Raw genomic sequence first — 25,094 nt, forward strand, 5'->3', positions numbered from 1 at the left:
GCAAGGGAAAGGGAATTGTTTTTAGCATGGGGTGGTTCCAGTGCCCCTTACTCCATCAGAGCTTTGTCTGTTCAGGTGAGGGGTCCCTGCCCTTGGAGCAGGGCTTTGCCTGGGGCAGCTCCCATGGGATTTGAGGGGTCCCCCTGCTCCCTTGTCACAAGGACAGAGCCCTGGCACGGGCACAGCTCAGCACAGGTAAAGGGTGGGACCATCCAGCCCCTTCCCCTGAGGGAGTGGCCCTGTCCTTGGCTGCCCAGGGAGCAGCTCCAGCCCTGGGCATGGCCCAGGCACAGCTCAGCCCTCCCAGCCCCGGGCCTGCTCCATGCCAGGAACGAGAGAGAGTTCAGAGACACAAACAGAGGAGTTTATTACACTTGGGCACAGCAATTCCAGCCAGCTCAGCACACACTGGCACAGGGGCAGCTGCCATTCAAGTAGTGCATTCCCACCCTTCCACGGGCACTGGAATTCCTCTGACCAAAGCAGAGCCAGTTCTGGGTTTAACCCCCCCTGAGCCCACCCTGCTGTGACACCAGCACTGCCCCCAGCTCCTCCCAGTGCTCCTGTCCATGGGAAATGGAACTGGGAGTCAGAGCTGGGCTGCTCTGCCCTGCTCAGGTAAGGGTTCTAAGGGTTCCTGCTGTGCAGTGAGCCATTCCAGCACTGAGCCATTGCACAGCCTGGAACAAGCCCTGCAGAGAGCTCCTGGCTGCAGCTGGGGCAGTCTGTGTCCTCCATGGAGCACCTTCCCAGCTCTGCCCTGGATCACAGACCCTCAGGAGAAGCAGCCTGGGCTCCCAGCACCATCTCCTCTCCCCAGGCACAGCTGCAGAGCCTCAGCCCAGCCAGCCTCCACTCTGGAGCTCCCCACTTCAGACACTCCAACATTCCTGGATTGTAAAACACAGATTTCACACATTGTACACAGCCTTATAAATAATCCCTGGAGTAAATCACTTCTGAGAATACCAGCCATGGATACAACTTCAACAATACAATTTATGGCTTCATTATAACTCAAAAAGGTAAAACAAACTCAAAATATTGCACAGACAAGCCCAGTTCATGTGAGGTTCCATCTCCACTGCTGTGTGTAGTCACAGCATTTGTCATCTCAGACAGGTAGAGTTTGTGGGGAAGGAGATTTAAAATTACATGGATGCCATCAGCATGCAGGGAAACGTGCAGCAGGGAGTGAGGACACTGCTGGAAAATGAAATCTGCCTTTCTCCCTTAGCAGAAAAAGGGCAGCTCCTGATTTGCAGCTCCTGTTTTACATTCATCTCAGGAAAAGAAAACTTTGGTTAGAACGTAACAGGTCACGTGGATTTAAGGTAAACATCATATTGCCCTTATAAAAATGGAAATAAAAAATACAAAGTTGAGATATTTGGGATATCTCAGCAAGGGACACAAGACACAGGAGAACATGGGCAGGACCACGCTCACCACACTGCAGGACATGGACAGCAAAGCCACGCCGAGGGGCTGCCTCAAGGCTGAGCTTCTTTATTTCAACAGGATCCAGGGAATCCCTCCTGGGCAGCTGGGAGTGGCCTCGGGGGTGGTTCCAGTGCAGGCTCTATGGGCGGCTCGAGGGCTCCCCCGAGGGGGTTGCGGTGTCCGTGTAGAACTGAGCGATTTGGTCCCGGTATTTCTGAGCCACCACCGGCCTCTTCAGCTTCATGGTGGGGCCTGCAGGAACCAGCACGGGGTTAGTGGGGAGGGCAGCACCAGGAGCACCTGGCAGGGCTGGAGGGGAGAGGCAGAACAGGGAGCAGTGACCTGTGCTAAACTTCTCTCTAGAAGGGATAATGGAATGTCCCTCCCTTCCTCTGTGAGCCAAAGCAGCACCCAGAGGGTGCTGGCACTGCCCAGGCTCCCCAGGGAATGGTCCCAAGGCTGCCAGAGCTCCAGGAGCTCTCAGGGCTGCTCAGGGTGGGGGTGTTGGGGTGGCTGTGCAGGGACAGGGGCTGGGCTGATGATCCCTGAGGGTCCTTTCCAGCTCAGGATGTTCCATAACCCTGCAAGAGGCATCACAGCACAAGGGTAAGTGCTGCTCCACTCAGTGCTGCTGGGCAGAAGTGGGAATTCAGCCCAGGTCATCTCACCCCAAAGTGCCACCTGGAAAAGCCACAGGGAGGAAAAGCCAGGGCCAGCTCTATCCATTGGGGTCATGGTTGATGTTCAGTACCAGGGAAGGGGCAGGGGCAAACCCCAGACACCCCCCCACCACTCACCAAGCTCTCCACCAAAGAGGGAGAAGTCCTTCTCCAGCAGGACCCACTTCTGGACTTTCTGGGCATTGGACACAGCTCCCTCATTGACAGCAGAGATCCCTTTCTGGATGGCAGTGTAGATGGCCTTGTCTTTGCTGCTGATGATTTCTGAGACCTTGGTGGCCTTGCTGCCCAGCCTCTGACAGAATTCCAGAGCTTCTGGAGTGAGGTCATCTCCAGGCTCACCCGTTTCTGCATCCACAACGCACTGCAGGCCAACCACAACAGGAAACTGAGCAGTGCTGAGCACCTGAGGCCCTCTGCACCAAGGAGCCTCCAGCCCTGGACACTGCCCTGGGACAGCTCCTGGGATCCCTCCTGGGGTCCCCTCCCTTCCCCACTCCAGCCCCAGCAGCCCCTCAGCTCTCATCCAACCCCTGGCTGCCAATGGAAACTTGGAACAAAACACAGATAAACCCCCTCAGGCCTCTGCCTGCTCAGGAGGCAAATCTGCCAAATTCCTCCTGTGCTGTCCAAAGTTAATCACTGTTTTCCAGACCTTTTCTGGAGCACAATTGACTTCCCCACACTGCAGCAACAGCCTTGGAGTCACACACAGCACTCAGCCATGACAAGTGCAGCAGGGCCACTCCCAGGGCCTGGCTCAGATCTCCTGCCCCAGGCCAAGGCTGCTGGCCCTGGTCTCACTAAGGAGCAATTCCCACTCAGACAGTCAGCACAAATGTGTCCTAGTGGATTTTAAAGCCAGACTCTGACAAAGAAATCCCTGACAGGTTTTTACCTCCCACACTGCTCTGGGAGAGACTGAAGCAGGTGAGGAGAGCAGAAGGCTTTCCTTTTTCAGCCTCACTTTTGGGTCTTTTCCTTCTGTTTCTTCCTGCCCTCTGTGGCACAGCAAAAGCTGCCCTGAACAGCAGCAGGGCCTGATGGTCTGGGCAAGTGACAACTCTGTGCCTTCAGCTGCTCCTGGCAGCTCAGCTGCAGCCAATTCTGCTCTGGGCTCCTGCCTCCACAAGACACTAAAAATGTGCAACAGCTCTTCCTCCCTGGAATGACTCAGATTCAGCAGCACAGGTGGTGGATCCCCATCCTGTTTGCCATTACCTTTAGTGTCAGGAGCATAGAAAGGAATTTGGCTTTGTCTCCAACCAACATGGCATTGCTGATGATGGGAACAGCATTCTTGACAGCATCCTCGATTGGAACAGGAGGAATGTTCTCACCTCCTGCTGTGATGATGAGCTCTGGAAAACAATCAAATCCTGATTAATGCTTGGAGCTTCTCCCCTTCCCACAATCTGCAACAACTCAACTGCTCCTTTGTGTCTGCTGGATCAGTGAGCTCTGTGTCAGCTGAGCTGGAGAAGGCAGCACAGCAGGACTGGGAAAGTCACAGGGTGACCATCTCCAAAAATGTGGGGATGTGGCACTTGGGGATGAGGTTTAGTGGTGGCCTTGGGGGTGCTGGACTCAATGATTTTGAGGGGCTTTTCCAGCCCCAGGGCTGATCCCAAGACTGCAGCAGGCCTGGAGAGAGGAGCAGGAGCTGCTCACACTCAGCCCAGCCAAAGCTGCCCTGGTGCTCCAGGGGTATTTGCAGCCTGCCAATGCAGGTGAGCCCCTTGGCACAGACCCCTGGGCCTCCAGGGCTCCAAAGTTAGCACCCAAATTATCAGAAATTGGGGTGAAAGTTTGCTCTGTGTGCTGCAGAGCAGAGGGGAGCCCCCCTGCTCAATCTCCTGCTCCTCAGAGCTGTGCCCCCATGAGCACCTCTCTCTCTTGAGGTGAGGTTGAAGGCTGGAGTGACCTTGGCTTTGTCTGGGGTTGCTCAAACCCTGTCCCAGGAGCCACATTGCTACAAGGCACTTGCACAACAGTGTTTAGCTGCTGCTTTCCTTGGAGGTCACCCAGCAAAGCTCCTGAAACTGAGGGAGCTGCTGGTAAAACAAGCCCACAAAGCACCAACTGCACTTGTGCTGCAATCAGAGGGCTTCTCCCTCCCTCTGCAAACACCCCTGGCTCCTGAGGCTGCCCCTCTCCTCCCACCACAGGGGAGGACACCCTGCAGCCACATTCTGGTGGAAACTCCATGAGGAGAAGGATTTGAACATTCTCCTGTGCAAGTCACAGCTACACAACCACCAGAGCATCCCCTGTACCAGAGGAGGTTTAAGTCGGATATTGGGAAAAATTTCTTCACTGTTGAGCACTGGAACAGGCTGCCCTGGGCAGTGGTGGAGTCACCACCCCTGGAGGGATTTAAATGATGGGGCAGCTGGGGACATGGGTTAGTGGTGGCCTTGGCAGTGCTGAGGGAACAGTTGGGCTCCATGAGGTCTTTCCCAACACCAACTCACTGACTCCATAGTGCTGCACAACATCAAGACAAAGTCAGGGGATGTGTCACCTTTAATTCTGCCTGTGATGAAGAGGAATCCATCCTTGTCGTGCTTGCCCAGGTCCCCTGAGTGCAGCCAGCCATCCTGATCAATGGCTTCTTTGGTTTTGTCCTCCATGTTCAGGTAGCCCATGAAGACATGCCTTCCTGAGAAGCAGATCTCCCCAATGCCATCCTTGTCTGGTTTATGGATCAGGGTGTGGCACCCTGTCAGCTCCTTCCCACAGCTGAAACAGAGCACAGAGCAAGGATTAATTTATTTTAAACTGAATTCAAGCAGAAGTTACAGCAGCACCTCTCGAGCTGAAGGGTTTGAACAAAGCCCAGCAGTTTTTTAGCACAAGAGCTCCAGCAAAGAGCTTTAAAGGCATCTGCTCGTGTAAGGACAGCTGCAGAGAGAGTTGTTATTGCAGAGATCAGTGCTCACACACCTGCTGGCTTGCACTCATTGTTCTCAGCACCTGAGCTTGAATGAGCAGATTTATGTCCTTGCCAGCAAACTTTCACTGTGCAGACTGAACAAGCTGCTCAAAGACACCCTGCACCCTTCAGTCATTTGCCACTAAAGCAACGGGTAGGTTGGAGTTACCAGCTTTTCCTTCATCCCACCAGTCCCTCACTTCTTCCCCAGCTCCCACAGAACTCAGCCCAGGCAATTTCACATATCCCTGCTGCTGCTGCTGCCCTTGGCAGATCTCTTCCCCTGTGACATGGCTCCCCAGTGACCTTTTAGTGGCAGCAAGGCTGTGGGATGAGCAGCAGCAGCAGAGATGGATGTGCCAGGGGCAGAACCCCCCTCCCCCTGCTCCCAGGAGGGCGCTCACCTGCCGAGCCTGAAGGCGTGAGGTAGGGAGATGGTGTGAGGCCCAGAGCTCTCACTCATCCCATAGAGCTCCAGCACAGGAATGTTCAGGCTCAGGAAGAACTCCAGGGTGTCTCTGGTGATGGGGGCAGCCCCTGTGTAGCACTTGGTGCAGCGGTCCAGCCCGATGGCCTTGCGCACCTTCCTGTACACCAACTGCCGGGCCAGGCGGAAATTCACCGGCTCCTCCGAGCACCTGCACCAGCAGAGTGGCACACTTACAGCTCCTCCCCTTCCTCCCTTCATCTTCATCCCACTTCAGTTCATGAACAATATAGAACTCCTCCCCCTTCCTCCTTTTATCTTCATCCCACTTCAGTTCATTCAGTAAAATAAAGGATTATTTCCCCGCTCCAGCCCTTGCTGCTCCCCCTCGAGTCCAAGTCACACTGGTCTAATGTCACAGACATATTTTCTGAAAAATCCTTTCATTAGGATCTTTTCTCCTGAGAAGCTGGGAAGCTTCAGCTTCTCCACGTTTTGCTGCTTTGGAATGTGATTTGGAGAATTGCTCACCCAGCATGTGAATTGTTTTTACTTGGTGACCAATGACAGCCACCTGTGTCGAGGCTGTGAGCAGCCACAAGATTTTATTATCATTCTTTTCTATTCCTTTTGATGAAATCCTTTTCTTCTATCCTTTTAGTATAGTTTTAATATATCATTTTCTTTTAATATAATATATATCATAAAATAATCAATCAGCTTCTGAAACTTGGAGTCAAGATTCTCATCTCTTCCCTCATTCTGGGACCCCTGTGAACACCGCTACAGTCTGTCACATGAGATATAATCCTGGATGGAATATAACCCCTGGATGGAGTGTAATCCCTGATCTGACAGGAAGGTTCTCCTAAAACTCATCAGCATCCCTGAAATGTAGCTCATAATTACCCATCCATCTTCTTGAGGTTGGTCTGCAGCCCCACTCCCTTGGCCCACGCTGCCACCTTCCTCCGGAGCGCTGAGGCTTTCATGCCCACAGATTTCATTTTCTCTTCCATTTTTTCCCAGACACGAGGAACTCCCAAAAAAGCAGTTGGCCTCACTTCTCGCAGGGTCTCCACCAAGCTGCCCTGAGAGAAGCAGGATTTAATGCAGTTTTTAGAAGTGATTCACTGCAGACTTCAGGTCAGTACTGGTCACTAGCAAAAACTTGGGAGTCTGCCATCAGTTTTGAGGAATTGTTTGTTTTTTGCAGCACCACCAAGAGAAAGGAATCCCTGAGGCATTCCAGTGGGAATTGGGAAGGGAGCAAGGGTCAATGCTTTCAGTGCCAGCACTGACACAAGAATCCTTTACTCAGGTTTAGCTGGGGCCATGGTGCAATGTGAGCAGAGCAAACACAAGGCTGCTGCTCAACCAGTTCTTGATGTGGCACCAGGTGTCAGGTAAGAACTCAGCAGATCCCAGTTGTGAAGTGCTGGGTCAGCCTCTCCCAGTCTGTGACTGAATCAAAAGGTGAAGGTCAGGCTCCAGTCAAACCAACAGTGGCAGCTGGTCAGTGGGCAAAGTAAGCCCAGTTAGGAAAGCTGACAGAAGCACAAGATAACAGAGCCTTGTTTCAAGCACCCACCCCAGCTCCAGCAGGTGGATGAGTGTAAGTTTATTATCTTATTTTTTTTTACCTTCAATGCATCTGGTTGGGCAAAGTAAACTTGCACTCCGAGGGTCATGGCTGCCCAAATATCACACATTTGTGCAGCAATGTGGCTGAGGGGCAGGTAGCTGACCACCTCCTCCTGCCTGTCCCGGGCATCCCTCAGCATGATGAAGCGCCCGGCCGCCGCCGCCGTCCACGTCAGCTGCAACAGGAACCCACAGGGGCTTCAGAGCAGGGGCAGCACAGAACACACAAAGCACAGCTCAGCTACAGCATCCTGGCATCTCAACAGCAGCACGTGGCTCCTTCAGCTGGGGCAGACTGAGGGGAGGCTCCTGGGGGGCTGCAGCTCCTCCCCAGGGGAGGCACAGGGCCAGGGGCTGAGCTCTGGGACAGGGACAGGAGGCCAGGAAGGGCTGGAGCTGGGCCAGGGCTTGGCATGGAGCTCAGGCCAAGGTTCTTCCCCCCGAGGGTGCTGGGCACTGCCCAGGCTCCCCAGGGAATGGTCCCAAGGCTGCCAGAGCTCCAGGAGCTCTCAGGGCTGCTCAGGCTGGGGGTGTTGGGGTGGCTGTGCAGGGACAGAGCTGGGCTGATCATCTCTATGTGTCACTGTCATACTTTCTGAAAAATCCCTTTGCCTGGGATCTTCTCCTGGGAAGCTGAGAAGCCTCAGAGAAAAATGAAAACAATAATTATCTCATTTGCTTCTCCTGTGGTTTGCTGCTTTGGAATGTGGTTTGGACATTGTTTACCAACAGGTGATTATTTCATTGGTTTCATGTGAATTGTTTTTACTTAATGGCCAATCAGTGCCAAGCTGTGTTGAGGCTCTGGAAAGAGCCACGAGTTTTTCTTTAGTATCTTTTTACCCTTCTGTCTGTATCCTTTCTGTATTCTTTAGTATAGAGTTCTTTAATATAATATAGCATCATAAAATAATAAATTAGCCTTCTAAGAACATGGAGTCAGATGCATCATTCCTTCCTTCCTCTGGGAACCTGAGGGTCCCTCCCAGCTCAGGATGTTCTCCCTCAGCCCCCCTGGGGTGGCACTGGGCACTCACATTGTCGTGGCTGAGCATGACACCCTTGGGCTGCCCCGTGGTGCCCGAGGTGTAGATGAGGGTGCAGCACTGGTTGGGTTTCTGGGACGCGGTGATCTCGCGCAGCCGCTCGTCCGGCACGTCCTTGCCCAGCTCCATGAACTGCCTCCACTGCAGGGAACAGAACAGCTCAGTCCTTCTGTAAGGGATCACCCACAGGAAAAATGAAACTCTTTGTAAGAGCCTAAATGAGGGATGTGGCACTCCAGGGGCTCTTCTAAATGCAGTTTATTCCATCCAAGAGTTACAGCAGTCCAGGGTGGTGGGTGACAGAGCTGTGCCTACAGCTGCCAGCTCCAGCTGCAGGCAGGCCTGGAGACCCTGAGTTTAGGTCACAATGCATTATCTACTTTTCTTTTGGTCACAATGCATTCTATACTTTTCTTTTGGTTACAATGCATTCTATACTTTTCTTTGCCGAGCATTTCATACAGTTGAACCAATCTATACTTTTACCTATAGCCTATCATAACTACTCTAATTACCACATTCATGTCACTATTTCCTAATCACTAAAAGTCAGTACATTACAGTTTAACCTAAAAGTTGTTTTTCAGTTTTCTTGCAGTGGAAAATTCTGAGACTTTTTTTCTACTTGCAGCATTTGCTGACTTGTTTGTCTGTGCTCTCTTCCTGCTTGGTAAAAACATCTTCTTGTTTGGGGTGGGTTTATCCTTTGCTCTGAGCCATAAAACCCCTTCTAACTAACAACACCCTTTGCCTCCTTGGTTATTCAGTAAGACTGGCTCAGCAATTCTTTTATTCTAGATCAAAACTTGCTCTCATTTCTATTCCTTCTTCAGATTCTACATTCAAAAATCTTTCTGCTAAGCATGCATATCTGTGAGACTTTCTTATCAAACTTTCATCCTTCCCAACAACTCTGCTACACACCAAGAGAAGGAACTGTTCTCCCTGTCCAGACCCCTGGAAGAGGCTGTTAACCCACAAGTCACCCCACAATGTTTCCTGGCTGACACAAGGAGAAGCAAAAAGGAGACAGACCCACCCCAGCAGCTTTACAGCTCTGTAGCAACCCCCTGGAGTAACTGTGGGGCCCAAGGTGTCTGGCAAAGGTCAGCAGGCTCACAGCCCCCTAACACCATGGATTATCCAGGCTGCACAACAGCACACACCTCCTGCCCACCACAGCCAGCTCAGCTCAGGGGATGACAGCCACAGAGCCCCAGGCTGGTTTGGCTTGGAAGGGACCTTACAGACCACCTCACCCCAAGGCCCTGCCATGGACAGGGATGTCACCCACCAGATGTTCAAGGCCCCAGGGCAGGTGACAGGTGCTTGCAGCCACCAGCTGAACACAACCAGCCCTTAGAAGCCGAGAAGAAGCCCAGGACTTACCGAGTACAGTTTTGGTCTCTGCTCTTTGATCTCCTCCCCATACTGGACAATGGCCTTCAGATGAGGTAGTCTGTGTTCAATCTGTGTAAGAAGGGAGATTTGTGAGGAGCAAATGCTGCTTGTCCCTTTCAGACCTCTGTAACCCCATTTAGCATGCTCCTCAGATTTGCCCTTAATGTAAAGCCAAGAGAATCCCATCTGTGCTCCTGAAAGAATGGGCTTGCCTCACTAGAAACAGTCATCATTTGAGCTGGGATGGTGCCAGGACAACCTAGAGGATACTCAGTTGTTCATTCTGGCTTCTTAAATTTTAAGCCCAAGGCTTTTAAGAAGAGAAAGCACCACTTAACCTCTTGTGAGACACAGTGCCAGTGCCAGCTCACCTGGCTGGAGCAGGGAGCACACCAAGGAGTTCACCTCTGCTCTCAGGCCCAGCACTCCCCTCAGGTAATGCCCTCCCACAGCATTTCACCCTCCCACATCTGACAACAGGTTGCTGTAACCCCCAGCCATTTAAAAACATATTTACTTCTAAGATTTTCTGCAGCTGTTTATGGTTTTCCACCACTATAATGTTGGCACTGCAGTTCTCTGCTACATAATGACAAGCCTCAGGAGAGTTTGTAGTGTAGATCCCAACAGCAAATCCCCTGGAAAAGGGAAAGAACAGAACAGAAAAGCAAAACAGAGTTAGAGGACAAGCAGAGTTGCTGGCAAATTTCAGAGAAAAAACTTTAAGAACAGTATCCTATAAAATGACAAGAAAAAGGGAAGAGCTTGATTCCAAGAGGAAAGATTCTGTTCTGGGGCATGGGAAATGTCAAGAGTGGTGCAAGGGAGCAAAGTATCTCATGTGGAAGGCAGATATCACAATCCAGCCATGGGACTCTCTGGCATTTCCTTAATCACTGTGTACATAAGAATGCTTTTGGATTAACCTACTGGTCATCTTATTTTGAGAGAAGCAGCTGGCTAAAATAAAGTATTTCATTTTTGTCTCATTAATTCATAATGAAATAGTTCAGCTTCTATCTACCTTCATTAAATCCAAACATAAGCAAGTGGATTTGGGGTATTTTTTGTTTGTTTTACTGGGGTTTTAATCAAAACCTGCTTCTCAAGTGAATGCTGCAGTCACTCTCTGCCTGCCAAAGCAAAATGCATGGCAAGAAACAAGAGTCTTACCCTGCAAGGATGGCTCCAATGTCAGCAATGAACCACTCAGCAGAATTGAATCCCAGGATGCCCACTCCATGGAAACGCTCCAGCCCCAGCTGTAAACAAGAGATGGCATTACAGCAGCCTGCCTTCTCCTCTGGCCAAAGCTCAGGGAGCACCTGCACATCTCTGCTGTGAGCACAGCCCTGAGGGAACAGCTTGTCTTCTTACACTGAACAACCCCCAGGAGCCAGGATGGAACCAGTGGAAGTTTCACAGCACTGTCCCACTGTAAGTGGGCAGGAAAACAGGGATTGCTGGGCTCTGCCCTTGGGAAGACAGGCTGACTAACAGGAATATCAGCCTGCAGTCCAGGGAGTCACCAGCTCCCCTTGGGCTGGGCACGAGGAGGTGAGAGGTGAACTCAGGCAGCACCTCCTGGGACACTTGGGACAAGATGGGAATGGCAGATCTCAATAATGGCCAGAGCAACAAGCTGCAGTGGCAGTCACACTTGGCTGTGAAATTCCAGCTCTTGGAGTGCCAGTCTTGAACTCCCTCAGCCAGACTCTGCTTTTGTCCCAGAGTGGAAGATCCCACCACAGGAGTAAAACCAGGCTGGCCTTAGCTTGAAGAGATAAGACTTGATCCCAACAGTAACAACTGGTAGTGTTGGTTTCTGTCTCCAAGTCTCCTGAGCCCAGCAGCACCACCAAAAGGCTGGGTCACATGGGACATTTAAGTCTGGTTTGTAAGATCCCTTTTTTTCTTAGAAAGATGAATCTTTAAAAGGCTCTGGAGGGGCAATGTCCAGGTTTGCCATACACCTCAAACACCTCACTTGAAATGTTTCCTTACATGCTTTTTTTCTTGGTTAAATGTGGAAGCAACTGTCAAAAAAATAAATATCAATGTGCCCACAGCATGTTCAGGTATTTCCCTGTCACTGTAAGATTCATCTGCATTCAGGGAATTTGCAGATTTTGATAGACTTGACTGCAGCCATTCCAGCACTAAAATGAGTGAACATTAAACTTGACTTCATTTCGTTTTGACATAGTGGTAGGAAGAGGGAGAACAGTTTTAAATTAAAAGAAGAGTTATTTACATGAGATATTGGGAAGAAATTCTTGGCTATGAGGGTGGGCAGGCCCTGGCACAGGGTGCCCAGAGCAGCTGGGGCTGCCCCTGGATCCCTGGCAGTGCCCAAGGCCAGGCTGGACAGGGCTGGGAGCAGCCTGAGACAGTGGGAGATGTCCCTGCCATGGCAGGGGTGGCCCTGGATGGGTTTTTAAGATCCCTCCAACCCAAACCATGCTGTTTTTAGGATTCTGTGAATATGCCAAAGAGAACTCAACAAACCCTTACCTTCAGAAAGCTTTTGGCTGCTTTCCAGCACTCATCATAGTACCCCTTATACGTCAGCTTTATCCACTTGCCATTTTTTTTGGATGCTAGGGCATAGTAGTCACTGTACTTGTTGACACTTTCCTCCAAGAGCTGGTGCACAGTCTTTGGGGCCTCGCTGCCAGGGCCCTGTTCTTCCATCCTCAGCCTGACCTCTCCATCACGACGTGTTGTCCACATACTGGAGCCAGCAGAGGAGGAGACTGCTTTGAAAGGAAAGTGTTCAGCATCTCAGATTTACAAATTTCCTGCTGCCATAACAGCAATAGGGATGCAAGTCTCAACCTCCCACACCCCTTTTCTGACCCTTTCTTCGTGGCAATTTTGCCATGTGAGCCTCAGTATTTTAGACTAAAATCCTCTAGAGGACTTTCTAATTTTGTTAAACATTTCCCACTTACATCCCCTTTAACCTGCTCTGCTGCCCTAAGGCTCTTGTACTGGTAAGGTGAAAGTTTCCTGCATCTTATACTCTGCTATTTTTAGGGTTTTTTTTCTTTTAAGGAGGACTGAAAGCAAGACACTGGTAGCTGGCAGATGAGCACCAGGCACTGGCACTGCCTATTTAATCCTTGAAGCACAGCTGTGCTTTAAAGTCTGAGTTCCAGACACTTCTGCACAACCCATCCTGCAACCTGAGCTGCTTCTTCCATTGTCATGGTTTGACAAATCCCTCTCTCATTGCAATAATCATTTCAGGCACCCCACAGTCCCCAAACTTCCATCCACTCACCTTTGGGACCGAGTGAGTTCACCTGATATCCCTCGATCTTGGAATCCTCCCCTGGCTCGCTGTTGTGTGGCTCAGCAGTTCTGCAAGGCAAAGGGAATGATCCTGGATGGGAGCACTGAGGGCTGCCTGCCACAGGCAGGTTTGCTCCATCCCTTAATGTCACTCAGTCCTTGGATGTCAGAGTGATTCCTGATGTTCTGCAGGTGACTTTATTAATTCACTGCCCTGCATGGCCTCAGCAATGGAACAGCTCCCTCCGAGTGTGCAGCTCTGCCTGTGCTGGTTTTGAGCACAAGAGTATTGTCCTAATTGCAGCTTTCAGTGCAGACAAGCTGCAGAAGAATGCATAAACATCATCCTAAAAACAGCCATCATTTAATGCCTAAAGGCTGCTCCAGGTGCCTGGAATAAAGAGTCTGCAGCTGGGAGGAGGAGGAGAAGGGGGGCAGGAAGGGACACTTGGGTCTGGAACTCATCTCCTGTTTGCAATATGTGAGTCCAGCCACAGGGGAGGCCCTGGGGACACTCTGGAGTCACCCCATGGGGAAACCCACGGAGATTTCCTGTAAAAGAGCAGGAAATTGATTTAACAGGAAATCTTGTTCTTAGGTATTCCTATTAAAACCAGGGCTCCCACCAGATGCTTGGGAAGAAACAGAAACAGGCTCATCCCCATGTGCTTCAGCCACTCCTCCCAGCTGAGCTGTCCTTTCACTTTCAGCCCTGCAGGAGCTGGTGTAGCACCACTTGCCTGCTTGCAAAACTGTTCTTACTCCATCCCTTTCCAAGCTGGACTGTCTCACAGCCCTAATGAGGAGGGTAAGGGACAATCAAGGCTCATGTCCCACTTGAGAGCAGCAGCTAGAAGCCAGACCCAGTGAGATTTGGGAATCCCACTCTCCAAGCAGGCAGCTGCTGCTTTGTTCCCTGCCCTGGGCAATGCCCTGCCAGGACCATTGATGTCTGAGTTTCAGCTGAGTTAAGGTTTCACTGCAGAGACCCAAACTTTCCATGCTGCCTGGCCCTACCAGGCCCTTTGCCTCAGCCCATCACTCAGGTGTTGTTCCTCCAGGCTGGTGTTTTCCCTTCTCAACTGCAGCACCTGCAGCACCAAGCCCAGGCTCTTCCAGGAGGGCCCTGACATCACAATAACCCCAAACACTGCAGGGGCAGCTCTGGGCAGGAAGGAGCCCTGACTCTGCCCATCACAGTCACACTGCACACAGCTGAGAGCTCCTCTGGGCCCACACAAACTCCTCAGCCCCAGCCAGGCAGGGCTCCCACCAAGTCCCACCTTTATTTCCTTTCTACCAGGCCAGAGACAAGACAACCAGCACAAGCACTGTGTGAATTTCAGGGTAAGGGGAAATCTCTTCCCTCTAATTGACATATATCATGAATTTCTAGGGAACACACAACTGTGACTGCTTTGGGCACTGAGGAGGTTCAAGGCCCAGGGAAGATCTGACATGGCTGATCCATGTCCTGCTCTAAAGCAGAACTGCTTCTCTGAACTCATCTGCAGGCCAGCAACCAGGGCTGAGTAAATAATTTCTTTATTTCCCCCAAGGGGATTATGAGATGTTCCCACCTCCATGTTCCCTCCTCATTATTGAGAACATTTTTCAGGACAAATTAATCCTCAGTTGCAATAGTTCTGCACCATTTCTCCACCAGCTTTTATGATCAAAGCATGCAAATGACCCAGTAATATGAGCAAAAAAGCCCCAGCTATTTCCCTCACAGTCAATCAAGTCATCTTTTTCTCCCCCTTACAACATGTAGCTCAATGCAGCCCAAAAAAATTAGGTAAGGAGGTTTTAGTCAGCTAGATCCCATTATGCTGTGGTGAGATATAGACCCTAATCTGCTCTTTAGACTGTAAATCTAAGCAGCCTCTTACCAGCAGGAGTTTGAGATCAGTGTAGGTACTGCACATGAGCTGTTTCCTGCAGAGGCAGGGCTCTTCCAAAATCTTTTTAATTAATCAAAGTAAGCATGGTAGAATGCAATTCTATATATACAGGTCACAACAGGGTAAATAAAATCCTAAATAGAGAAATAAATCCCAAATAAAATCCTAAATTAGACCAACCTGGGTGAAGAGTTGAGCAGCACATCTTCCCCTGCCACCTCACAGCTCCCTTGAAGAGCTGAATTGCAATGAGCCACGGAGACTGGTTCTGCAAGTGCCATCCTGGCGTCTGACTCACACAGCACTGTCCCTGCGAAAGAAAACAGGTTGGAAAAACTAAAATACAGCCACACGTCACAGCAAAGCAGCTCCACTGACGTGAGCGAGGCAACCCCAAAGAGGTACGGCTCGAGCCTGCTGCATTTGCACCAAATAACAGGAAATTCAGTGGGCAACAGGAAAAACAGTGGGCATTGCAAAACCCCACAGCAGAACCAGACACCCACAGCTCCCCAAGAACACCACGAGCCAAACCGTTTCAATTCCACGCTCCCTTTGCCCCAAATGCTGTCCCAAAAGCTCGGCTGGCAGCACCCCCCGATCCCTCCAGCCTCACCGCGCATCCCCGCTCCCGCAGCCTCCCCTCCGCAGCCGCTCCGCACCGGCGCCGAGCCCGACCTGTAATATCCTTTATTTTTAAACTAGCGCCCAGGAGGCAGATCTGGAGCATCTTATGTCATGTGCTGCTGCCTCGCAATTGGAAGCGGCTCGTCACCCCACACCGCCGCCTCTTAAGGAGGCTCTGGCCCCACGCCGGCCCGCCAGCCTCGGCACACCGGGGATTTCGGGTCCCTCTGGGGGGACACAGCCCTTGGACACCTCACATTCAGCCTGTTCCCATCAAAATAAGCGTTTTGCAGCTGGGTTTCTCTTTTCTTTCTTTTCTTTTTTTTTTCTTTTTTTTTTTTTTTTTTTTTGGTGGCTCCCACGCTGCTTTCAGCACTTTGTCTTGGGGGATTTCATCGCCTAAACGAAGCGTTTTCTAAACGCTGATTTTATTTAAGGTTTACACTCATCAAAAGTCTTTGGTGCTTATGAGTCGCTAGGCTGAGCTTTAATTGTTTCAAGGGATTTCAAGCTGATTGGAGATGAATCCCATTATCCTTGATCTCTCTAAGAAGTGGATTTTAGGCTGCTATTTTGTACCTGCATTAGACAGACACATTTAAATCGTGTGATGCGAGGGGCATGTTCACTTCCATGAGGAACAGGAAAGTCTTTTTATGAAAAAGTCTTTTATGTCATAAATCCGACGGAGCACGCTGCAGCCTCCTGCCTTTACCGGGAGGGGGAAGGCTCAGGGACATCCCCCTTTCCGCTTACTCATCTGCACAAGGACACGTTGCTGCTCACGCCACGCTCCGCTACAGCCTGCGAGTCACCGCGCCAGAAATAGTTTAATTCACAAGCAGCGAGAGGGGGATGTCTGCAAAAAACCCAGCTCTGAAGAGCACGGATAACCGGCAGGCACTGCCGCACACCCGCCGTGGGCTGGAACACCAGAGGTGTTCATTGGCACTGGGAGAAGATGGTGGTGGAGCTGCAGCCCCGCGCTCGGAGCAGCCACTCACCAGCCCGGAGCTGCTCCCTGCCCGGAGCTGCTCCCCAGCCCGGAGCTGCTCCCCAGCCCGGTACGGAGCTCGTTCCCCAGCCCGGAGCTGCTCCCCTGCCCGGTACGGAGCTCGTTCCCCAGCCTGGAGCTGTTCCCCTGCCCGGAGCTGCTCCCTCTGCCCGTCCCGGAGCTGTTCCCCTGCCCGGCCCGGAGCTCGTTCCCCAGCCCGGAGCTGTTCCCCGGCCCGGAGCTGCTCCCTCTGCCCGTCCCGGAGCTGCTCCCCCTGCCCGGAGCTGTTCCCCTGCCCGGTACGGAGCTCGTTCCCCAGCCTGGAGCTGCTCCCCTGCCCGGCCCGGACCTGCTCCCCAGCCCGGTACGGAGCTCGTTCCCCAGCCCGGTGCTGTTCCCCTGCCCGGCCCGGAGCTCGTTCCCCAGCCCGGAGCTGTTCCCCTGCCCGGTACGGAGCTCGTTCCCCAGCCCGGAGCTGCTCCCCTGCCCGGCCCGGAGCTGCCCAAACCCACCCGCCGTGCCCCCCAAGCTGTCCCCACGTCCTCTCTTGCTCAAGGACAGCCCAAGAGGAGCCCAGGAGGGACGGAAGGCAGCAGCTGCCATCACTCCTGACCCCTTTTGCAATGCTGCTCCCACTTTCCTTCCCAGCACCCCACAACGAGGGGTTCAGGGCACCCCCGAGGGAAGCTCTGGCCTCGGCACTAATGACAGTGTTTCTCTTGCCAACTGTGCCTTAGTGAAGCAACGAAATTTCAAGGGAAATGGTGAGGTGTCCTCACTCCTGCCGTCAGGGAATCGTGGCATCTCAGAGTGGTTTGGGCTGGAAGGGACCTCAAAGTTCATCCAGTGCCACCCCTGCCATTGCAGGGACACCTCCCACTGTCCCAGGCTGCTCCCAGCCCTGTCCAGCCTGGCCTTGGGCACTGCCAGGGATCCAGGGGCAGCCCCAGCTGCTCTGGGCACCCTGTGCCAGGGCCTGCCCACCCTGCCAGCCAGGAATTCCTGATCTATCCCTGCCCTCTGGCAGTGGGGAGCCATTCCCTGTGTCCTGGCACTCCAACCCTTTCAAGCAGTCTATCCCTCATTTTCTTGCAGGCTGCCTTCAGGTCCACAGTAAGGTCACCCAAAGCTTGAACAATCCCAGTTCTCTCATCCTTCCCTCACGGCAGAGGAGTTCCATCTCTCTGTTCCATTTCCATGGAAGGCTTTCTGCATCACCTTCAGGCATCCAAGAGGGAAAAGCTCTTCCAGTGGAGCCCACCCCCGAGTTCTGCTCTCACTGTGCACAACCATGAACTGAAGTGCAATCTCTGCAGCTTCCCAAACCAGACATGCATTTTTTCCAACAAGCTCAGGTTAGAAGAAATATTTCCCAGTATCTGCAGACCCTCCCTAGCTTTGCTGAGCCCTGCAGCTCGGGCCCTCCCTCCCTGATGCTGGGTTACAAACACAGCCGCTGGAAAACACACAAGTTCCAGGGTTAGGACGGGCTGATCTTAAAGGTCCTTTCCAAGCCAAACCATTCCATGGTTGACCAGTCAGGTGTAACTCTTGGATCCAAACCGCTCCCACCCCACGCTGTTCCCTGAGGAATGAGCACACCGTGATGTACCACAGTGTTCGGGAACATGGAGAACACTCCAAACAAAAAACATGCGGGAAGAAACCTCCCTTTTAATTACGCCTGTCTGGCATCTTAAATCATTTAAATAAAAACTCCTTCTGCTTCGAGGGAGCACCTGACCCAGAAGAACTGGAAATGGGGTGTTTCTTTGGAATCACTTCACTGACAAACCACAATAAAGGTCTGAGGAAGTGCAAACTTGTGACAGTGAAGGGGGTAGGAGCGGAGTTTCCATTTCCAACAGACTTTGGACACACCTTTACCTAAAACACACACAGAGCTTCAACAACACCAATTCAAATTCAAATTACCGAGCACGTTATCAGCCTCTTGACATTTTCCAGCACGGCCCCACTCGGCTTCCTGTGGCGGATTTCTTTTAAGCGGTAAAGGCACCACATCCGCTCTGCTCCGCTCCAGAGCAGCTCCAGGCGATTGCCACATCACCATCAAAACCGAAACCTGGGCCTTTTTGTTCCTTTAAAGAGTCACTACGTGAGGAAACATAAGCTGAGCAACTCAACACTTCTCCGTCTTAGATAAACTCAGTTTTTAGGAGAGGCGGTGATAAAGCTTCCTGAGCACTAAAGGTTTTGTCACTGACCACGGGTGCTGGGCAGCTGACCCATGTCCTCCTGACGCTGGAGTGCAGAAAACAGGAGGAAAAGCAACTTCAGCCTCTGCTAGGATGATGAGTGACTGTCATGAGTGCAGACAGGCACCCGACTCCACCTTCCGAGCTGAGCCGCAGCAATCTGCCCACTGAGCATGGCTTGGCCAGCCACAGAACTCTCCACTGCAGGCTCCTTGTTTCTCCAGGGATGTTTGTTTCAGGTGAGTTCCCCAGCCGTGGGACTCACCCAGTCGAGCTCCTCTTCCCTGAACTGCCGCTTCCCCACACATCTGCACAGCGGGGAAAGGCCCAGCACGAAAGCTCGGGGCTGTATTTTCTGTCTTCTTGTACTCCTATAAAATTCCTGTATTTTCTGTATTCCTGTGCTCCTGCCGGCTGCCACACGTGGCTTTGTGTCCCCTGGGAGCACAGCGGGGCTGGGAGGCGGCACAGGAGCGTCCCGAGCTCTGGGGTCACTCAGAGCACCCCAAACTCTCAGGTCACCTCGTGGAGCATCCCAAAGTCACCTCTCGGATCATTCCCAGCTCTCAGGGCACCTCAGAGCACCCCCAAACACTCAGGTCACCCCTTGGAGCATCCCCGATCCCTCAGGTCACCCCTTGGAGCATCCCAAACTCTTAGGTCACCTCATAGAGCATTCCCAGGACATCTCAGAGCAGCCCAAACTTTCAGATCACCTCGTGAAGCATCCCAAAGTCACCTCATAGAGCATTCCCACATCTCAGGTCACTTCATAGAGCATTCCCACCTCTCGGGACATCTCAGAGCACCCCAAATACTCAGGTCACCTCGTGGAGCATCCCAAACTTTCAGATCACCTCACGGAGCATTCCCACCTCTCAGGACATCTCAGAGCATCCCAAACTCTCAGGTCACCTCAGAGGACCCCAGGTTCTCAGGACCCCTCACGGTCCCTCACGATGAGCTCCCGGACAGCACAAGGGAAGGGACATCCCCTCTCCTCAGACCACCTCCCTCCAACCCACCCTGTCTTCATTTAACCAAAACCACCAAGAATTTCCCCCTCGCTGTCCGCACGCCCACCCACCCACAAACGGGACACCACCAGAAGCATCTGCCGGGCTGTGAGTCCCACAGCGAAACCCCCGCGGTGGGAGGGCACCCCCCACACAGCAGGAGTGGCTGGGGACACCCAGAGGGGCTGTGCGGAGCTGGGACCCCCGTCCCTCCCTCAGCCCCGGCCGGGGTCGGGCTTTAGGACCGCGCGTTACCTCCGGGCCCGGCGGGAGCGCGCGCGGCCCCTCAGCGGATCCCGCGCGCCGCCGGGCGGCGCCTTTAAGAGCGCTCGCGGGGGAGGCGTGACCAAGTCACCTTTGCTCCGCCCACTCGGTCCTTTAGAAACATCCCATTGGACAACATGGTGGTGGGCAGAGACGAAACCACGCCCCCTGCGCCGGGAAGCGACGCATCGCTGAGCGATTGGAGGAGGCGGCTGTCAATAACATCTAGGCCACGCCCCTTCCCAGCGCGGGTTACCCGCGGTCAATGCCCGGCGCGGTGTCCGGGACACCGGGACTGGGCTGTGCCCAACACCGGGGATGGGCTGTGCCAAACACCGGGACTGGGCTGTGCCCAACACCGGGACTGGGCTGTGCCGGACACCGGGGACTGGGCTGTGCCGGACACCGGGACTGGGCTGTGCCGGACACCGGGACTGGGCTGTGCCAAACACCGGGACTGGGCTGTGCCGGACACCGGGAATGGGCTGTGCCCAACGCCGGGACTGGGCTGTGCCCAACACCGGGGATGGGCTGTGCCCAACACCGCGACTGGGCTTTGCGGGACACCGGGGATGGGCTGTGCCGGACACCGGGAATGGGCTGTGCCCACCACCGGGACTGGGCTGTGCCGGACACCGGGGATGGGCTGTGCCGGACACCGGGACTGGGCTGTGCCGGACACCGGGACTGGGCTTTGCCGGACACCGGGACTGGGCTGTGCCCAACACCGGGAATGGGCTGTGCCGGACACCGGGACTGGGCTGTGCCCAACACCGGGAATGGGCTGTGCCGGACACCGGGGATGGGCTGTGCCGGACACCGGGACTGGGCTGTGCCGGACACCGGGGATGGGCTGTGCGGGACACCGGGACTGGGCTGTGCCCAACACCGGGGATGGGCTGTGCCGGACACCGGGGATGGGCTGTGCCCAACACCGGGGATGGGCTGTGCCGGACACCGGGGATGGGCTGTGCCCAACACCGGGGATGGGCTGTGCCGGACACCGGGGATGGGCTGTGCCCAACACCGAGAATGGGCTGTGCCGGACACCGGGGATGGGCTGTGCCGGACACCGGGACTGGGCTGTGCCCAACACCGGGACTGGGCTGTGCCAAACACCAGGGATGGGCTGTGCCCAACACCGGGAATGGGCTGTGCCGGACACCGGGATTCGGCTTTGCGGGACACCGGGAATGAGCTGTGCTGGACACCAACTGGGCTGTTCCCAACACGGGGAATGGGCTGTTCCACCGGGGATGGGCTGTGCCCAACACCAGGAACGGGCTGTGCCGGACACTGGGATTGGGCTGTGCCGGACACCTGGAGCCGGCCACTTGGGGTGCTGTGCTGGTTTGGGCTGACCCAGCAGAAGTTTTTAGGGAAAGCAGGAAAATAGTCTAAATCCTTCTGAAAGCTGGATTTTCCCTAAAATAAAGTAAGGTTAAGGGGAAGATTCAATAGGACAAGAGGAAATGGCCTCAAGTTGCTCCAGGGGAGGTTTATGTTGGACATAAGGGAAAAATTCTTCATGGAAAAGGTTGTAAATCATTGGAACAGGCTGTGCAGGGCAGTGGTGGAGTCACAATCTCTGGAAAAATTAAAAAAACACATGGATGTGCCACTTGGGAACATGGTTTAGTGGTGAGCACAGGTTGACTGTTGGATTTGATGGTCTTAGAGGTCCTTTCCAGCTTTAATGATTCTGTGAAAAAGATTTTCAAGTAGAGCCCTGAGCAACAATAACCTTTGGACCAAATGAAACAGGAGATGGTTCATGAAGAAGCTCTTGGGCCATTCTGGACAGGGCAAGATGTAAAATGTGCTCCAACCACAGCTGGGCGGGGGACAGTCCAACCTGGAGCAGAAATCTCTGGGGAAGACTCAAAGTGGGCTGTTAGGTTTAGGGATCTAGGGAGGAGCAGTGTGGGGCTGGCAGAGCACAGCCCTGAACAAACCAGCCCTGTTCTGTTTTCACAGAATTCACAGAATTCCAGAATCACTGGGTTGGAAGAGACCTCCAAGGTCATCGAGTCCAACCCAGCCCCAGCACCCCAACTGAACCCTGGCACCCAGTGCCACATCCAGGCTTTGTTAAACACCCCCAGGGATGGGGACTGCACCACCTCCTGGGCAGCATTCCAGAACTTTATCACTCTTCCCATGAAAAACTGAAAGAATGATAATTTTTTCCTAATATCCAACCTGTATTTTTTCCTAATATCCTACCCATAGGACAGGATCTCACCAACTTCATAATATCCAGCCTATATTATTTTCTTAATATCCAACCTATATTTTTTCCCTGATATCCAACCTGAATTTCCCTTGTCACAGCTCGAGGCTGTGTGCTCTGGTTCTGTCAGTGCTGCTGGAGAAAGAGCCCAGCCCCAGCTGAGCACAGGCACCTTCCAGGAGCTGCAGAGTGATCAGGGCACCCCTGAGTCTCCTTTCCTCCAGGCTGAGCACCCCCAGCTCCCTCAGGGGTTCCTCACAGGGTTTGTGCTCCAAAAAGCTTTTTTTCCATCCAGCACAAGCCAAGGGCACAGCTGAGCTGCACCACCAGCACAAATTCTGGCCTTGATGTCCAGGCTCCCTTCATTATCAGGATCTGTGATCTGGTGGCAGCTCCACCATCTCCTGCCCTCCCTGGGCCTTGTTTCTTTAAGCTGGAGTCCAACAGTGCATATTGATTTATTTATTACTGTATTTTTAAGGGTTATGATCAGGTGGATCCATGTAACTGTTCTCAGTTGTTCCTGGCTGATAAAGCTGCAGAAAAGCCAGGATTTTGTTTATCCTGTTAGGAAAACAGCTGTAGCTGTGAAATGAATTATTCCTGCTATTTTCCTGGTGCAGACCGAGAATTCCAAGCCATTGTTTTTTCCCTGTGAATTCTTCTCTGCCTCCTCCCACTCACCCAGGGAGGGGAGGGCTTGCTTCACACCACTTCAGCTGATGAGCAAACCTAAGGAATATGTAATTAGGGCAGCTCCTGCCAGAAGGTCAGGCTGCAGCTGGAGCAGCAGCAGGGCCAGAGGACAGAGCAGTGCTGGGGATCTTGCAGCTGTAAAACAGCTCCAGCAGAGCAGGACAGCAGGGCCAAGGCAGCCTCAGGAGCCCCGAGCCGTCCTCTGGCCCAGGCACCTCCAGTTCTTGCTGTGCTGGCTGTTCCCCTGTACTCTGAGCCTTCCCTTGCAGCTCCTCAGCCTTCCCACCTCTCCCCAGCTCCCTCATCTCCCTGCAGCCCCTCCAAGGTGGCTCCATTCTCACTCAGATGGCGAATTTATTCTGGAGAGCAAGACAAAACAGCAGCCTGGAAGTTGGAGATCTGTAAAATTCAGATTCCTGACCCTCATACTCCAGCCTGCCCTGGTCCTCAGCCAGGCCCTGCTGTGCTGACAAGGGGAATGTCATTCCCAGTGAACCAAGGAGAGCTCCAGGGCTCAGCCCAAAGGTTAACTCAAGGGGCAGGAGTCGCCAGGTCTATTTTTGGCCATTCCCTGAGCCAACAGATTGCCTGGGGTGAGCTGGTTTCCATGTGCTGCCCGTGTCCTTGTCCATCAAACCGAGGTTGCATCACTCCCAAGGTAAATCCTGTGCTGTTTGCTGAACCCCTGCTGGTTCTGGGGCCACAGGGGACCACGCTGGTGGTGAAGAGCAGGGATGGGCACAGGTGGTGCTCAGACACCCCTGCCCCAGGCAGGAGAGGGACTGATAGCTCAGAGTTATTATTGATTGGTGATAACACAGCACAGCCCTTTATAAACAAGCAGGGAGCTGTTGAGCTTGGAATAGCAAATGCACCAGGGTGGCTGCTGCTCAAACAGCTCCTTTGCTGGCTCTGTGTTTGCCAGGATTAACCCCTGTGGAGCCACAGAGCTCCTGTTTTCTGAGGAGCAGGAGCAGGGTGACCCCAGCAGCTCCAGGAAAGTGAAGGAACCAGGACTAGGAGAGATTGGGGGTGAGCCAGTGGAGGGAAACTCTGCAGAGAAACACCTGGGAGGGAATTTCAACCCTGGAGGGACAATGGGACCCCGGTGAGGCACATCTGGAGCAGTGTCCAGTGACCAGTTCTGGCTCCACGGTTCAAGAAAGACAAGGAACTACTGGAGAGGATCCAGTGAAAGATGATGAGGAGTCTGGAGCATCTCTGTGATGAGGAGAGACTGTGGGAGCTGGGCCAGGTTAGTCCAGAGAAGAGAGGGCTGAGAGAAAATACACAGAATCACACAATTCCAGAATCACTGGGTTGGAAGAGACCTCCAAGATCATCGAGTCCAACCCAGCCCCAACACCCCAACTGAACCCTGGCACCCAGTGCCACATCCAGTCCTTTTATAAACACATCCAGGGATGGTGACTCCACCTCCCCAGGCAGGCCATTGCAGAACTTTATCACCCTTCCCATAAAAAACTTTTTTCCTTATCTCCAACCTAAATTTCCCTTGGTGCAGCTTGAGAGGATCCCATAGATTCTATATAAATATATAAATATCTCCAAGTGGTATCCAGAAGATGGTGCCACTCAGTGGTGCCAAGTGACAGGACAAGGAGTAATGGGCACAAAGTAAAACACAAGACAAACACCTCAACATGAAGAAAAACTTCTTTACATTGAGGGTGACCAAGCTGCCCATGGAGGGTGTGGAGTCTCCCTGTCTGGAGACATCCCAAACCCACCTGGATGGGTTCCTGTGTCACCCCCAGGTCATTTGGAGTGATGTGGCATTTATATTATATGGTTTTGTCTCCAGAAAGTAATGTTAACTTGAATGAAAATGTGTAGAAAAAGTAGCCTGAAATGTAAGGAGTGCAACAGGGTGGAGGTAAGATAGGAAACAGAGTTTATTGTCTAGACCTGTAGTTGCAGTTATCTCTGTCTCTTGCCTATCTGTATTATCTTCTTCTCCTGCTTTGGTGAAAAAATGCTGCAAATAATAGAATATCTCATTAAATCCTATGGCATGTATCCCTCATGCAATGCAAAACTTAAATTATGGCAATACATTGGAATAGTTCATTATCTCCATGCACCTAAATAAGACATTATATAAACTAATTTCTTTCCTTATTACTTCCTATGGGGTTGAATTATTCCATAAGAGCACTTAATTAGAAGTCCAATGTCTTTCTTTCCCGGGTGAGCCTGCCTTGGCTGGGTTGTCACTCCTTGTGCCACAAGATCAGGAGACAGGAG

General features: G+C 52.7%; 1 protein-coding gene across 5 annotated transcripts; it reads right to left on the reverse strand.

Annotated features, from left to right (window-relative positions):
• Nucleotides 1-342: 342 nt before the first annotated feature.
• Nucleotides 343-19,992, reverse strand: ACSBG2 (acyl-CoA synthetase bubblegum family member 2). 5 transcript variants are annotated; one of them, XM_059870073.1, is made up of 15 exons: nt 19,889-19,992; nt 14,958-15,087; nt 12,863-12,942; nt 12,091-12,335; nt 10,750-10,838; nt 10,094-10,214; nt 9,565-9,645; nt 8,167-8,316; nt 7,129-7,305; nt 6,395-6,576; nt 5,463-5,696; nt 4,648-4,865; nt 3,345-3,484; nt 2,241-2,487; nt 343-1,695 (listed from the first exon to the last, which is right to left on the reverse strand). In XM_059870073.1, the coding sequence occupies exons 2-15, from the start codon at nt 15,056-15,058 to the stop codon at nt 1,583-1,585; spliced, it is 2,178 nt and encodes a 725-aa protein (XP_059726056.1). In that variant the 5' UTR covers nt 15,059-15,087; nt 19,889-19,992; the 3' UTR covers nt 343-1,582. The 5 variants fall into 5 exon arrangements, with proteins under 5 accessions (XP_059726056.1, XP_059726053.1, XP_059726052.1 ...); XM_059870070.1 differs by lacking the exon at nt 19,889-19,992 and adding an exon at nt 18,334-18,616 and having other exon boundaries at nt 12,091-12,332; XM_059870069.1 differs by lacking the exon at nt 19,889-19,992 and adding an exon at nt 18,334-18,616.
• Between the last annotated feature and the right edge of the window lie 5,102 nt (nt 19,993-25,094).

Source organism: Haemorhous mexicanus, chromosome 29 (genome assembly GCF_027477595.1).
Source record: "Haemorhous mexicanus isolate bHaeMex1 chromosome 29, bHaeMex1.pri, whole genome shotgun sequence".
NCBI lineage: Eukaryota > Metazoa > Chordata > Aves > Passeriformes > Fringillidae > Haemorhous > Haemorhous mexicanus.

What these genes read in the sequence shown, in the direction of transcription:
- ACSBG2 (XM_059870069.1), bottom strand. Translation starts at nt 18,472, where the DNA reads ATGGTGATGTGGCAATCGCCTGGAGCTGCTCTGGAGCGGAGCAGAGCG. An exon ending in AGCTGCAGAAAATCTTAGAA is followed by an intron (nt 9,646 to 10,093) that starts GTAAATATGTTT and finishes CTTCTTACACAG; the next exon opens with ATTGAACACAGACTACCTCA. An exon ending in CATCACAGGCAGAATTAAAG is followed by an intron (nt 3,485 to 4,647) that starts GTGACACATCCC and finishes ATTGTTTTCCAG; the next exon opens with AGCTCATCATCACAGCAGGA.